Source organism: Cyprinus carpio, chromosome A4 (genome assembly GCF_018340385.1).
Source record: "Cyprinus carpio isolate SPL01 chromosome A4, ASM1834038v1, whole genome shotgun sequence".
Taxonomy (NCBI): Eukaryota; Metazoa; Chordata; class Actinopteri; order Cypriniformes; family Cyprinidae; genus Cyprinus; species Cyprinus carpio.
The window spans coordinates 24,309,795-24,326,469 of record NC_056575.1 but is presented as its reverse complement, the minus strand read 5'-3'; the positions used below and the strand labels follow the sequence as shown (position 1 = coordinate 24,326,469).

General features: G+C 37.0%; 1 protein-coding gene across 2 annotated transcripts in view; it reads left to right on the top strand.

The window, feature by feature from the left end:
• Window positions 1-16,675, top strand: part of tbc1d22a (TBC1 domain family, member 22a) — a 131,804-nt gene that overhangs the window by 102,414 nt on the left and 12,715 nt on the right. For both annotated transcript variants that reach the window (XM_042744686.1, XM_042744678.1), the window contains exon 12: window positions 9,733-9,828. In XM_042744686.1, coding sequence (XP_042600620.1) covers window positions 9,733-9,828 — 96 coding nt within the window. The remainder of the gene's footprint in view (window positions 1-9,732; window positions 9,829-16,675) is intronic.

The following is a 16,675-nucleotide window of genomic DNA, read 5'->3' as shown; positions in this document are numbered from 1 at the left end:
CCAGCAGGTGGTTTTGTAGTTTCCTTCCCACCAAAATGCATCAATAGCATAGCCTTCAATTATTAAGCTACCACGCACAGCTGAAAGTGAACAGGGATGTTTCATGACCCATCACAGTCAATAGAAGTCAGTGGACTAAAGAATAAATGTGTGCGTGGATGTCTACATTGCCTACAGCAAGGTCTTATGCTCTTTACTGTACAACCACATCACATGCTCAGCACTCCGGTGCATTTGTTGGGTTTCTCAGCGGGGGGGCTTATTAGAAGCCCAAGGCAAGCAAGGAGTCTCTTTTAATGTTGTGTGCTCACACCTCTAACTTCTCGCCACACATCTGGGCGCTGACTTTGATGAGATGCCCCCTAGGATGGGTGTTTGATATTGCCGACAAAACCTCATCATTTCATAACCTGTTATGCGGTCTGCCTTTAGGGGGAGCTCTGGGATTTTTCTCTGGGATTCATCTTCTTGGTCCACATTCTCAGTTGTGTTCAGGCCTCGGCTGAAACATTTCTGTCCAAGGACTGTTTGAAAAAATGAGTTATCATGTGTGAAACGTGATAGCGTCTTCACTAAAGAGTGTGGTGTCCCTGGCTCACTCGGTTGGTGATTGAGCAGAGACATTGGCGGACTTGCACCATCTAGTGCAGATTTCTCCGTTACAGAGCCAGGGGGACTTCACAACGGTTTGTTGGTGTGCTGCGAATTAGCAGATGAACACTCGCAATGGTTGATGCATTCCTGCTGTTCACGGGTGCTTGTTAGCCCTGTACAGTTTAACAAAACTCCCCCAGCTCAAGCATTTTGCCTATGTAATGAGCTAGAAGATTGCTTCTGCTAGGACAGGCGCATCTGCAGTATCTCCCCATGGAAAGAAACACTAGCTTTAGCCAATTTCAGCTATGCTCTTCTGCATATTTCTAAAGACTTGAATACCAATGAAATCTTTCCAGATCTGAAATTTGCAGCCAAGCCTTTCCTTTCCAACATGTGCTGTTCATAGGTTCAGCCCTGCATGTATATATTGTATACATCTGTGCACCAAGCTGCAGTTCCATTCTTCTTACTCCTTGTCCGTGTCGAGTCCTGATCTAAAACCTCGCCATAAGGCACATTGGAAAGAAGCTTCCTTAAAGGGATTTGGACCAGTGACTTGAATCCCTTTACCTGTCCCATGGGGTACCCCTAATTATTGCCCTATGTTTTCTGACACAGAAAAGGCTGTACCCAGAAGGCAAGGTCCAGGTCACCGGCCCAGCTCCTCGAACATCAATATTTCATCACTTCTTACTCTAAATCTCCACTGCTAGCTCCTTCATAGTTCCTGCTCAATCACTTACAGAGCAACAGCTCACTGGGTGCCCTGCACTCAATCAAAAGCCAAAAAAACCTCACCCCAGTTGAGCTGAAGCTGACTTCAGTGAATGGCTCTGGACAAATTAACTTCATAATCGAATGAGACTTGTTAGCTCTCAGACTAGTCTTATATTCCTTATTTCTTTTAGGATTACTTCTCACAAAAATAAAAGATTTGTCATAATTTACTCTACCTTATGTTGTTCCAAACCTCTATTTAATTTAGAAGTTGGAACACAAAAGGAGAACTTTAAAGAGTTGTACTGGTTGTTCTTTTTCCATTACAGCAAAAAAGGTAAACATAAAAACAAAATAACACTAACACATACAAATATGACTCTATATAAATATAAAATATTAAATATTAATCATTCAACCTGCTTTTTTTTATTATTCAATATAATTATTTTTTTTCTATAAAGCTGACTTTGAGAAACCCACAAGAATTCCAATGTACCTGTACTGTAATGTACTTGTGCAAATGGCAATAAAATTAAGCAGTGAAATTAATGTAAAAATCAATATTAGTATCACTTACTATATAAGTATTTTAAAACCATTTTATTAAGTCATTATTCACTGAAAACCTTGACATCTTTGGGCCATTCATATGAGAAGTAGAGATTCTCAAACTAATTCTTTCAAATCAGATCTGTTGATCCAGTTTTCAGCTGACTTAACTCACTGACTTGATGTGGTCTCAGCAGTTAAAGGGGACATCGGATGAAATGTTCACTTTTTTAGCATATTTTACATTTAGCTAGGTTTCTGCCATGTCTGTCAGCTCAGAAAAGCTAAAAAGAAAACACGTAGCCAGTTCATTATGGGCTGTCTGAGTCTGAAACTGTGTGAGCTGTTTCAATTTGCAGCCGGTTTCTACGTATAGCTATTTTGAATAAGACCACCTGCGAGCCGTATACGAAGGCCAAGGCAGCAATTCATATGTGTCTTGTGTCGACCCCACGGAAACAAGGGTTGGGGTGAGCAGTAGCTCATCATAATTTAAAGAGACATACGCCGAAACAGAAATTTCTGTTACAGAAATGAAATAAATACCCTAAAGAATCATACCAGCTTGTGGAAAATGGGCATCAATGTCCCATTTGACGGCTTGCTGAAGGGTGAAGGTTATCCATTAATAGCAACTTCACACAAAACTTATGGCTGCATGTGGAACGTATTTGGCTTCAGAAGTCAAATTACACTTTAATGATACCTTTATGGTGCTTTGATGCCTTTTTGAAGCTTGAAAGCTTCAGTTCCTTTGGGAACTAGGTACATGAGTATTAAAGTATTAAACCTATGGTGAGATGTAGTTATTTGTCTGTGTTCACTCTTACTTTCTCTTGCCGTCTCTAAGTACATCGCCCTCTCTTCCTGGCTATAGATAGCCCTGTCATCTTAGGTTTCGCATTTGTGTTGTCAGAAGTCAAGTTAAAAATAGTCCAAACTTTTTAGGTCCTTGTGGACTGTGTATAGGTTCGCCCGACAGCAAAGGCCAGAACTCTGTGTAACTTAAATCGGAAGGACACTTTTGGTTGATGAAGAGCAAAGAGCTCAGAACTGCACTGACCTGCTGGATCAGACAGAGGCTGAGACTGATGAGAGATCAGTCTCATAATCTTATATTGAGTTGTATATAGAGTATACATATTAGATTATATAACTGGAGCAACAAATAGTAGTAGTATTATTGGGCATCACAACAGAAAAAACAGTTTATTTATTTATTCATTCATTTGCATTATCAGAACAAATTATATTACATATGTTATCATACACAGTATTATACATTAACCCTTTGAAGAATGTAAAATGGTGCTATGGTATATACATTGAAAAAGTTCTAACAACTTACCCTGTGATCAAAAGTTTGGGATCTGGGTTTAACAATTTAAAAAAAAAAAATCTATCTTGTGGGAACTGGTACTAGTCTAACTTGTTGGAAAAATAAAGTCTATCTTGTGGGAACTGGTACTTAGATTTATTTATTTGCATTGCTTGATGGCTTGAAAGAAGAACAACATTTATTTGAAGTAGAAATCTTTGGTAACATTGTCAATGTATTTATTTATTTTATTTATTTTTTGTCATTTTCAATCAATGTAATGCAATCTTGCTGAATAAAACTATTTATTTTTCATTTAAAAATAATATTGCTGACCCCAAACCTTTGAACAATAGTGTATATTAAATACCATACATTAATAATATACCTAATGTTTACATGAACGGGATAACACAACTTTACAAGCAGTTCCCCTGAGAAGTCCAAGAGTGGTGATATTTTGACAGTGGATTGGATCTGACATGACACTGGCTAAGACGTGAACATTTGCACAATCGTTCACATTTAAACTGCTGTCGCTGTCTGAATTCTTTCACTCTTCCACTTAGATCAACACCGGGTCATGACTCATCATAAGTGTCATGTTTGTTGCTTTTTTATGTTCCACTGAAAGATATACACATCCTCCCAAATTATAGAGGTCTCTCTTTGGCATTTGGCTCTACACATGCTCCTAGACAGTTGGTGATTTTTTTTCTTTCCCGTCCCCCAACTGTGACCGCAAGAGTCTTACATCTCACAGGTAGAGAGAGGTTTAATAAAGTGATAAAACACAGTAGTAGTGTGCGTGTCACAGCTTGATGCCCTCAGACAGTCATCTTCCCTGCTGCTCTGATTAAGGCCGGTAGGTTACACCAATAGGCAATCATCCCCCTGAACATAACTCAGAGCGACCGACTCCATTTCGTCTGCACGCTCTATCTCTTTTCTTGCTTGGGGCTGAAGGATGGGTAGATATGAATGTTGTGAGCTGTTTGATGTCAGATCTACTCCATCTCAACAGACTTATTGGTAAATCTAGAGTGTGTTTGCATGAACAAGTAGCATGCTTAATATTAGAACCGACTCTCTAAGGATCTTGGAGATGGAAGTATAAACTGACTGCAGGCTTTTCGCTAACCAATGATCTCCAGTGCTTGTCATCAAGATTCTGCCAAAGCACTCTAACTGCTACATTGCTGTTTATCATGATGATGTACCTCAGATCTGTGCCCCAGAAGATTTCATGTTATGGCTGTAAGCTTACACTTGTATTTACATGAAAATCCATCAAGACGTTACGAGGTTCTGCTTTGAACGACTACCGTTGTGAACATGCTTGTCAAGAATGGTTTGTAAAGGTTTGCATTTGCTCCCATAATGTAATTAGTAGTGCTCACTAAGGGTTTGGACAAATGGAATATGTCATGTGCTGCAAACATTAATGTACTTCAAGTTATGGAATGTGTTGATGGAAGATGTTCTATACATTGGATCAGATTTCCTTTTCTTCTTATGTTGAAGACTAGCTGAAAAGTGTCTCCTGATGATATTTAAACAATTTTATTTATATAATAATAAAGTTATATAGTAATAAATAATAATAGTGAAATATAGCACATCAAAAAAAAGCACCTCAAAAAATCAACAGATGTGAATGCATATATAAACTTACAAGTTTCAATTCATATCAATATTTATTTTGAATACACAAAATGTATTGTCAATATGCATAAATTACTAAAACAATAAGAATTCACACCCTTAGATTACAGTAGTTTAGTCATTTTAATGTTTTTTTTAACAGATGGTTGAGTTTTCTCAAGAACAGTTTTAAATTTTGTGTTAAGTTCTACATTTATTAATGTATAAAATATTTATTTAATTTTATTTAAATTTCATTTTGTACTTCTCATCAAATTTTATTTTTATCAACTGAAATTGGGTTTTAGTCAGAGTAGAATTGACCGATCACGATTATGAAATAATGAATTGTACTAAATTTAAAGAATGTTTTTTGTCAAAAGTATTGTTGGAGCGACTTTTGCACAGCCAAGCACCACTCACACTGCATGATGTGTGAAGCATAAAAATGATTTGATTTGTGTGTCTGTACATGTTTATTTTGTTATAATCCATCAGCTATAACGTAGTAAACTAAAGTGTAAAAATTCTCGGAACAGGTAATCGTAGACTACGTACATTGAGTTTGTCCTCATTTCAAACTTATCCCACCTGAAGTGTGCCACCAGGTCTTGCGTCAGAACGTTCCAGAATGGACCACTGTGTCTATTCCCCCATTAATTAAGACCCATCATCAACCATTCGCCCCCCAAAGGAGAGACAGACAAATAATTAAAATGATCAATGAAGAGTAACTAGAGCCCATCTAAAGGTTAACCCAGCCATCACTCCCATATAAAACTAGACCACAGGCTTTGATAAAACACACAAACACATACGCCTTCTCAGAACCAATATCAGCTTTTGTTTTCCTGATAGTGATTATATTTAAATATAGGTAGTACCTTCTTCTTAAGCACTAATTGCATTTTGCTTCATCATAAAATATTTTGTAATCGCTGTCATCACTTTCACTCTCATGTCACTCAAAACCCATATACTTTCCTCTGTTGATTACAAAGGAGAAATGTATCCAAGCTGCTCTTTTCCATACAGTGAACATGGATGGTAACAAGGGACTGTCAAACTCCAAAAAGGGCTATAAAATAGCTTTGAGGAACAGAATGAAAATTTGTTGATGATCCTCCACTCTGCTGTAGCTCTTAAATCTCATTTGAACATGCACATAATTCATATTTGGCACGTCAAAACACACAGTTCCAGATGTGACATCAGTGACATCAAATGGTTGTGATGTTTTGTAACCGAATGCAAAAGAGTTTGAATTAAAGGGCAAACTATATTTAAGCAGTGTTTTTTTTTTTTTTTTTTTTTTTTTTTTTTTTTTTGTTAACTGCGACTAATTGAAAAAAAATCTAAATATTAGATAAAAACTTAAAAAAATTAGAAATGTTGCATTGGCTAAAAAGTACTTAAATTAAAATAAAATAAAAACAAAAGTATTAGCAAATAATATATTTTTTATATAAATAAATAGCACTGTATTTGACATCTGTTTAGGGGCGGGAATGACACAGATTAAATTTAATTCTGTTCCTAACACAAACAACAAAGACTTTAGCATCATATGGACAAGTTATATGGTGCTTTGACAACCCCTGGTTACCTTCTATGTTTGTTCATTTTTCAGAAAAGTGCAGCTTGGACATTCTGTTCAACATCAATTTTCGTGATTAATGAAAAAATGAAAGTCATTTAGATTTTGAACAACATGAGAATTAGTAAATAATGACAGAATAAAACTGTCTGGAGTGAATTAAAAATGTGTTAAATGCTCAATAGAAAATCAGAAAATGTAAAAATGGCGTCTTATCACTAGCCCACCTGTTTCTGTATTTATGTAAACAACTGTTTTCAGGGATTCATTCTTTTAACAAAATAAAATTAGTGGTGCATGTCATTAACAGTGTTTTTGACTATACTTCCCTTTACAAATACGTGGAAGAAAGCCAGGGCTCTGCATTATAAATGCAGGCGTTTATCCCCACACAGCTGAACATATGCAGATGCAGCCCGGCCTTGTCTGTTGAGTGTCTAATTAAGTGCATTTTACGCTTGTGTGGTCACTTTGACGAGAAGGTGACTGAGAGTGACTGTGGGGTAATTGGACTTGATGTAACGTGTGCAGTCTCAAAACCACTTCCTGCCACCTTTGCCGTATAATGTGCTGTTTGTGTGGGAGGGCTCTAACACGCGGAACAATTGGGAAGATTTCTATTGCCCATATTTAACCTTGAAGAGGAGACCTGTCCTTCCTGTTTATTGCTGGAAGAAATGCTCCCATTGATTTTCATTAGGACCCTCCTGTCCGTATTGTAGATAATCTTCCTCCTGTGTGTGGAGCACATTGCACCTACAGCTGGAGTGGTTACACCATGTGCGCTCCTCAGGTGGCATCTCACGTATTGCCGGCATGAACCACCCATGTAGAGGAAGTAACTGTCTGACTGATGTGTTAAGCGATCAACCACAGTTAGTTTCTTTTATAGAGGTGGGGAAATCAGATATAGGACACAAACTACTTTTTTCCCTAAGTAGTAAACCGTGTCCTATTCATACCTTTAAATTAAAAAAAAAAAAAAAAAAAATTACATTTACCAGTACTGTACTGTAAAATTGTGAAATGTCCCATTACATTTGTTTATATTAAGATATTCACCAAATATAATAAGTAAAACTTTATATTAAAGCTCCACCCCAAAATGAAAATTTTGTCATTAATCACTTACCCCATGTCGTTCCAAACCTGTAAATACTCCGTTCGTCTTCAGAACACAATTTAAGATATTTTGGATGAAAACCCGGAGGCTTGAGACTGTCCCATAGACTGCCAAGCAAATAGCAGTGTCAAGGTCCAGAAAAGGTATGAAAGTCGTCTTCAGAATACTCCATCCGCGCCACAAGGATGCACTGTTTTATTTCAAATCAAAGCTAAATACATGTAGAAACAGCGCATCCTTGTGGCGTGGATGACACAGAAGAGCATACACAGCATACGGTATTAATAACAAAAAAAGAAATAAACTAACAAATAAAGCAAATAACAATTCAATCATAACTTAAAAAAAAAAAACCCGTCGCTTGATATAACCCAGATTGCATGTCTGATGGCAGATGGAGTATTCTGACGGCGACTTTAATACCTTTTATACCTTTTAATACCTTGACACTGCTATTTACTTGGCAGTCTATGGGACAGTCTCAAGCCTCCAGGTTTTCATCCAAAATATCTTAAATTGTGTTCCGAAAAACGAACTGAGCTTTTACGAGTTTGGAACGACATGGGGTAAGTGATTAATGAAAAAAAATTAATTTTGGGGTGGAGTATCCCTTTAAGGAACTATTTCATCTATCTCTTTAACTAGTTGCTTATTTTAATCGAGGTAAAATTCTTTGTTAATAGTAAATATGGGTTCCCTATTTTAAAGTGTTACCATAAACTTACTGTTAACTATTTAACATGTTTTTACCATCTTTTACCGTTAAAATTATGATCCCTTTTTGCATTGCTGCTACAACGGGATAAAGAGAGAAGCCAAAAAAAAAAAAAAAAAAAAAAAGTCAATACTGTATATCGGTTTTGGATTATGTGGCATTGTTGGATTTTGTGCACATAATTGGCTGTGGTTGTGTTAAATTAATTTTGCTTTCAAGTGTAGACAACACTTATTTTAAGATCCTGCTTTGACTGCAGGTCTTTTTCTATGACAATGTGTTCATATTCAGATGAAGAATGGTTTGGTTCAACAGGGTTATCACAGTACAAGGTGCCTTGAGAAGGATTGCGTACACTACTTTGTGTTCCATTCAGCAGACACAAGGCCTTGATAAAGGGTTACTATTATTATACCAGCTAGGCCTTCTCGTAAAGGCTCTTTTTGTTTCAGCCTGCCCTTTAATTTCATTGTTTTATTAAGGCACCAGCAGAAAATGTGTCAAGAAGCCTAAATGAGGAGATGGGATAAGTGGTGAGAAAAATAAAAATGAGAGATGTGAAAGGTCAAACTAAATAGAGGAATTTTTCTTGATCTCTTAATAATAAAAATTATCATATAAACTCAGATACACTGGTTTCTTTCTGTTTTCCTAAAGAGATCTCATTGAACAGTTATGTAGCACTTTAACTGTTTCATCTGAAGGCTACTTTTAATATTAGTCAAGGTTTCTTGCACAAAAAAAAGCTTAATAAATTTTGTTTTTCAAGACCATTTTCAGTTTTTGCTACTGTACCTTTAAGACTTATATATGTAAATGGCCTCTTTACAACCAAAGCCACCACAGTTCATCAACGCTTTTTTAAAATATAATCAATTAATTTGTTTTATGTTATTTATGTAATTGTAATTGTAATGTATGTACATATAAATTGTGAACTGGTCATTTCAGTCGATGTACTGTACAGTTAAACAGAAACGGAAAAGACACTGCAAAAGCATGTAACAATGAATTAAACAGCCACTATACTAATACAAATTTGAGTATATTTGATGTAACTTAACTTTACACAACAAAAATTACAAATAATGATAATAAAAAAAAAACTTGTCTTATTGATTTATTTTAATTTGTATTATTATTTATTTATTTATTTTTATGATTAATAAACGGATCAACTTATGAATCCTCAGCAATTCCCTCATGAACCCCTGGGGCTGAACCCAGTTTCGGGAGACCTTGGGTTATCTTATTAATATCATATTAATTTATTCAGTGCACAGTTAATGTCAGTTTTTTTTTTTTTTTTTTTTTTTTTTTTTTTAATTGAACCAAGCTGGTTGGCAAATGTAGATGGCCATATGTTAACGAGTTCATAATTGTGAGGTCATAATGCAAATGTCAAAATGCAAATCGATATGACTCCTTTATTCGTGACTTCATTGTTACTCTCATCTTTATGTTCACAGGCAGAGCCTGAAGGATTCTCTCATTTCCATTTGTACGTGTGCGCTGCCTTCCTGGTGCGATGGAGGAAAGAGATACTAGAGGAAAAGGATTTCCAGGTAAGATGGTTTTTTTGTGTCCTTTTGTGTGGTCCCTGAGCTGCAGTATGTGTCGTCCTTGCGTGAGCCCCCTCCTTCCTCATTAACATGCGGGGTCGAGAGATCAGTGTGCCTGCATTTGTGTAATGACAACAGCAGCTGCCGTAAGGTGACATTGTGCCGTGCCTTTGAGACTCTTCTATTTCCTGTCCTCTCTCACACTCACTCATTCCATGCAATTGAGAGGTAAGGGGTTTAAGTATGGAGGCTTAGAGAGGGCAGATATAGGGCTTTTTGCACCGCAGGAACCTTTTCATAGTACCAGAACTAATTGTGGAACTACCCACTTTTGGGCATTTTCGCACCGCAGGAACTGGGTGCGGTTTTAGTACCGAACTGCCTTTTTCGAGAACCAAAATTAGCTCCTACTCCAGAGCAGGGACTAACCAGCACGACTGGTGCTATCTGTGATGTAGGTAGATGTTGATTGGCCAAACGCATTTGAAAACGCCCTCACCCACATCGACATTCCATGTCCATTATTGTGAAACCCATGAGACACAACAAAAACACAGCTCCAATCACAGCATCCTCCATCCTCCTGTTGTTAATGTTGTTCTTCTTTGTTAATGTTGTTGAAAGCTCCGCACAAATGATGTCGCTGTCCACCGGCTTACATCACTTCCTAGTACACACTCTCGGTGCAAATGCAACCCTTTAAATGGTACTGGGAAATAGTTCACGCAAAATCGTCTCAGTACTTTAGTACTGTACATTTAGTTTTGGAACCCTTGGGCCCTTATGTCACTAGAAGTACAATATTAGTTTGCTTATATATTCTAAAGTCACACTTCTGTTATTGGATTTTTGTCTTTTCCTCATCCTGTCCTCAACCATTATAGCCACTCTCACACTTCAAGTCAAGTTCCGTTCAAGCAGCGCAGGTTTTTCCGAGAATGCGGTTGAGAGTCCTGAAAATTTACAGTTGTGAGTTTGGTCATAAAATGCGGTTATCACTCCCCGAAATAACTCACAAACTGCTATAAACATATCTGTCTTAAGGACACAAGTACAGGTCTGACAGCCTCTGAGACAACTATTCACCGCCCTACATGAGTATGCTGTATACTGTATGTGTACTCATGCAAAAAAATCTCTCACTGGGTAATAATCAAACACATGCTATATAGTATATACCGCTTATTTAATTATTAGTTATGTTAGATCATGCCTCCACGCCAGAAATATCAGATCCTGTCAGAAAATATGTGTTTTGTCTGGTAACAGAACGACTAGTCAGCAAAATGATCTAATACCCAAAATGCATTAACAGAAAGTCTTATATCAGCCAAGAAGTTGACTGAGCAAAGCCAGAGAAGAATAGAAGCAGGAGACGATGTAATGATGCTAAAAAAGGAGCAGCGTTTATTGAATAATCATAGTTACGGATGTTTCAGTGCTCAGACTTTGTCTGACAAACACAAATACAAGTAGCGTTATAGCAAACTGCTTCACAACAACATCCCTAAAACCTTGAATCTCCATAAACATTCCCCTGTGTCTCTTATTCATGAAGACAACCATCCCTGGAAACCACACAACTAAACAACAATGGAAAAATAATATAAAAACAGTAATATAAATGACTAAAACAAGTACATAAATGGCTTAAATTATTATTATAAATGACTATATGATTAAATGTAATAATAAAACAATTAAATGATACATGACTATAATTGAATGAATGAATAAGTGAAGAATAAAAAAGTATGAACATACATACAAATGTATGGTTGCTCTCTTGAAGCACACACAGTTTGCATTTGAGGATCCTTAGATCCTTCAGTTATTAATACATTTGTCTTATTTTCAAATTTTACCTGGATTATCATAAATTACAAGCATGTAGTAAACATGTAACTGTCTCTGTCTTTTTTAGAGTTAGCGTTACTTAGTCTGCACAATTTACTCAGAACTTAGAATTCTGTCATCATTGACTCACACTTTTCTTCTTCTTCTTCTTCTTCTTCTGTGGAACACACAAGGTGCATTTTTGAAAAATCAGAAACCACAATGATTGAATCGAGTCATTGACCACCAGTGACCATCAGAAACAGATCAGTAAATTAATCGTTCTGAGTCATTTCTTTTAAATAAACCAGAAGATTTACAAAGTTTACATGTGCAAACTTTCATTCAAGTAATATAAACACCCACTTTCCACCATCCAGTCAGTTCCTTATCAGTTCCCTAATAATCAAGTCACGTCCTACTTTTGACTTGGCCTTTCAAATATTCTGCTTGAGTCAGAATTACGCTATTTTACAGGTTTGAAAAGCATTCACAATGCAGAAATCCGAGTGAATCAGAATACTACTTTTTTTTTTTTTTTTTTATCTCTTTAAACTTGCATCTCTGTGGAGTGGATAGACTGTTCTGTGTGTGTGTGTGTGTGTGCGTGTGCGTGTGCGTGTGCGTGTGCGTGTGTGTGCGTGTGTTGTTGGTGTTGAATATGCAGAAAGTCAGTGGTATGTATCAGCAGTGTGTTGTGGGGCGGTTGATTTATTGTGTTTACAGTGCCCAGTGATTCAGAATTATCCCCTGCACCAGCTCTGCAGCACATGGCTGCTGTTTGGCATTCAGACAACAGCCCCGGGCCTTCATCTTTACCCGTCTGTGCCATGTGTCAGCAGAGAGATTATTTCTCCTATTCTGTCTCCTTATCCTTTTGTTTCACGCTATATTCCTTCCCTTTTTTGCTGGTTTGTTTTCACACACATGACCGTTGATAAGCGATACCCTATTGTGCCCTGCATGACTGTCCTGACAGTCCAGACCAGTTAGAGGTATAGTGGTGTTGTGGGAGATCTGTGACAAAGAAGATGACTTTGCTGCACCCTATCCTATTCCTCCATTGCAATCTGTTCAGGTCAAGCTGCCCTAGACAAACAGTTCCCATACAATTCCTTGCTGCGTCTTGCCTTTTTTGAAAGGAAGAAGCAGGGAAGTCTGCTTTTAAAATAATTGGCTAGCATGGGCAGATGCCTTCTAAGGAAATCTGATTTAAAAGGCTCTACGTAGGTAGCAACTCCCTATATGCTCCTCATGATTCAACTCTCATTCGTTTTCATGATGTTAGCATTTTGCTAAACTAATGACGCTAATGAAAGAAAATTTGTCTTGGGGAATATCATTGTAAACACAGTTTACCTTGGTTATGTGTTAAGTGAACATGAACAGTTGGGAGAAACATAATATACATAACATACATAATACATAACATAAAATGCATAATATACCTGTTGCTTTCAAAAATGAATATTAAGCAACAAAAATTGTCTAGAGAAAATTAATCAAGAAAATGAATACACAATTTTGGGTTCACTTATCCAAACCTTGCATAGTATATGGAATTTATTTTAAAAATGGTTGGTAAATGTTGGTTGAGCCAGTGTTTCCGTTAGGCTGGTTCATATGCCCAAATAAACACAAAAATATTTGAATAGTATAGTAGTAACCTAAAAAATACCTTTAACACATCTAAAATAAATATTCATGTACATATTGTCATAGAATCGAGGCAATGGAAGGCTCTCTAAAAACAAGTGTACTTCCACAGTAGGTTAAGTTTGAAAATATCTGTGAATTTGATCCTTTTTTTATGAAGATAATTTTGATTCAGCGGGAGAGATTGAGATTGAAGGAAAGACTCAATGTGAAGAATTAATTAAGTCTCCATTCAGTGAGTTACGAGAGTGAGTTATGATTCTATCCCAGCATATCAAACTGTGAAAATCAGTCTTGTCTTTTGGGACACTGGTCTTTCATAACAGTAGGATTGCAGGAGTTCGCAGTATGTGTCTTAAAGATGGCCTCTGGCTTTCTCTTTCTCTCACTCCATTTAGCCCTTCATTTGTCTTTCTAAACATAAAAAAGGGATTTTTTATTTTGGATTTTTTTTTCTCATTAGGAAAGGCTTTCAAGAAATACTTAAAGTCCCATATTTTCTCGGGTGTTCTATAAACAGTTTTTCAGGGGAAAGCAAACTCAAAAGAGATGGATTGATGGGCGGATCAATTTTAGTGATTTTTTCATGTATATCTTGCATGCAGCAAGACTGTATGGAATGGATTTCGAGAGAGACTGAATGTTAACATGAGCCTGCTAACAACGGCTTTCTTAATGAGCATAAGTATTAATGGCTCTTTGAAATAAAGAAATCAGAAATTGTATAAATCCTTAATTAAACACTATTCAGAATACATTTTTGCTGTCATTAAATAATGTTTATTTAAAGGAATTGTTCACCCAAAAAGAAAAATTCAAACACAAAACGAGATGTTTACTGTGATTCATATACTGCCAATGATGACTGAGCTTCAAACCGCATCATAAACATAAGTCCCATATGAATATACAATGTCTTCCGAAGTCATACAATTGTTTATCATTATTTGCCAAAAAAAATCTTCATCTTCAGTTTTAAATACAGTTAAATGTCAAAACACTTCATCAAGTTAAACATCAATAAAATCAACTTCATTGGTTCTGTCTCAAGACCAATTGTTATTGACTTCAAACCTGGCGAGACGCATTGCTGCTGGACCACTGTTCTCAAATGCAAGTAAGATCAGATCATTTTAGGAGTTTACTTTCCTTGTATGAAGAGGAACGGTCTGGATATTCTCCTTTTGTATTCCACCAAAGTCAGTCAATTAGTTTTACAAGCTTGAAAATGGATGATTATAATGACCAGAATATAACATTTTTGCGTGAACTATCCCTTTTAAACTAAATGATGTAGATATCCATGCGGGTTTTTTAATGTGTCAGAGGAGTGGGTGTGTCTTATGTTTCACTGTGACTTTTGTCTGACCCCCTGGTATTTCAGGGCATTAGTAATGGCTTCTATTCTTGGCAGGAGGGCAATTAATGAGTATTGAAGCAGGGGGGAAATCTTTACTGGGACAGAGTAAAGGTTAAAAGGACTATACCACAGCGCCCTCATGGAAACCTCCTGTATGAACCAATCTGACCCACTTTTACCTTTCCTGCACTCCTTATAATGTGCATAATGATGTGTTGTCATCTTACCTGTTGGTAGGTTTGGGAAACAGAAACCACTCTTAATGAGAACTGGTAGTTTTTGAAAGGTTTTTGATTTTTATGCTATTTGGTTCACACAACATCTGCCTTTTTTGGTGTCTGAGCTATTGTAATTTCTCTTGGCTATGTGCACGTTCAACTTTCAAGCATGTTCCTTGCCGTTAAAATGTTGGTGCAAATGGCTTAGTGAAAAAAGTGAAAGTGACATGACATACAGCCAAGTATGGTGACCCATTCTCGGAATTCGTGCTCTGCTTTTTAACCCATCCAAAGTGCACACACACAGCAGTGGACACACACACACTGTGAACACACACCTGGAGCAGTGGGCAGCCATTTATGCTGTGGCGCCCGGGGAGCAGTTGGGGGTTTGGTGCCTTGCTGTACATACACTCCCCCCACCTACAATTCCTGCCGGCCCGAGACTCGAACTTGCAACCCTTGGATTGCAAGTCCATCACTCTAACCGTTAGGCCACGACTGCCCCCACAGTCTATGGTAGTTTGTGGTATATAATTTATACTTCATAGTAGTTGCATGCATGAAATGCCTCGCATTACTAAATAAAAATATATAGGTTTACCTAAGCTGAGAATGACACCCTGATCTAATCTACTTTAAAACAGTGATATATTTTAAATTTGTTGCTTAAAAAAAAAATTAAGTTTATCAAAATCCACAGTATTCACAATGGAGAAAGCTCATTTTTGCCCCCATAATACTGTTGTTACAGCATCTGCCAGCATTCGCTAAATGGACCATGCTAACTAGCTAAACTTTCACTCTTTGGTTTGTACTCAGTATTATATTGTGTCCTTAATAAATAATAGTGTCTACTGCACCAGTTCTACACTTGAGAATTAAAAGCTACAGTTAAGACTCTGCACTCAACAAAACAGTTATTTTGAGGCAAAAAAAGAGGGAAAAAAATAACAATGAAAAAATTTAATTGGGCATTGGTCTGTTTTGATGAGACGCTCTAATGCTTGGGTAAGTGAGCGTGGAGGCATAATGGCTGCTGCTATCGGTGCTCTAAGCTCCTCGTATTCACTGCATGGTACTGCCGATACTAATGACTTCTGTTTTTTCATACTTAAAATCACATCGAGACAGGTAAAGATCTGAATGAAAGAGAGGTGAAGCCATGTGCAGTTGAATATTGGCTATATGAGCTGCCCGCGTCTTCCCTGCGGAGTACCGCAGCAGGTTACAGAGAGCCAAATGTCAACCCCTGATGCCATTTAGTGAGGGCAATATGCAGCAAATGAGCTCTCATTAGGGGTTTGTTTATCACGTAATGAGAAAGCCTTTGGTGCAGCTAACGGCCCGAGAATCTCTTCCCTCTTTTGTCTGTGATTACCAAATTACTCTATTTATCAAAGGGATTTTGTTTCGCTTTTTGGAGCCCCGTTGTCTCAAATGCCTAGTAGAATACAAAAATATATACTCTTTTATCTGTAAATATCCTAAATAACTATTTCAGCAGTCCCTTATCAAAGTGCAATGACTATATAACACAGGCATCTTTGGTAATCTCCTAGCAAAAGCGTAATTATACTGCCCCCTTAAAATACCTCATCCCAGAATGCAAGCAAAAAATAAATAAATCCAAGGCAAGAGAAATTTGTGTAAGTGTATATCTCAATACAAAGAAAAACATGAATGCACATTTCTAATTGACCATATGTCTGTGTCAAACTCTTGATTCGAATTGCTCAAACTCAGGCTACATAACTTTTCCAGACCCCAGTGACATTTA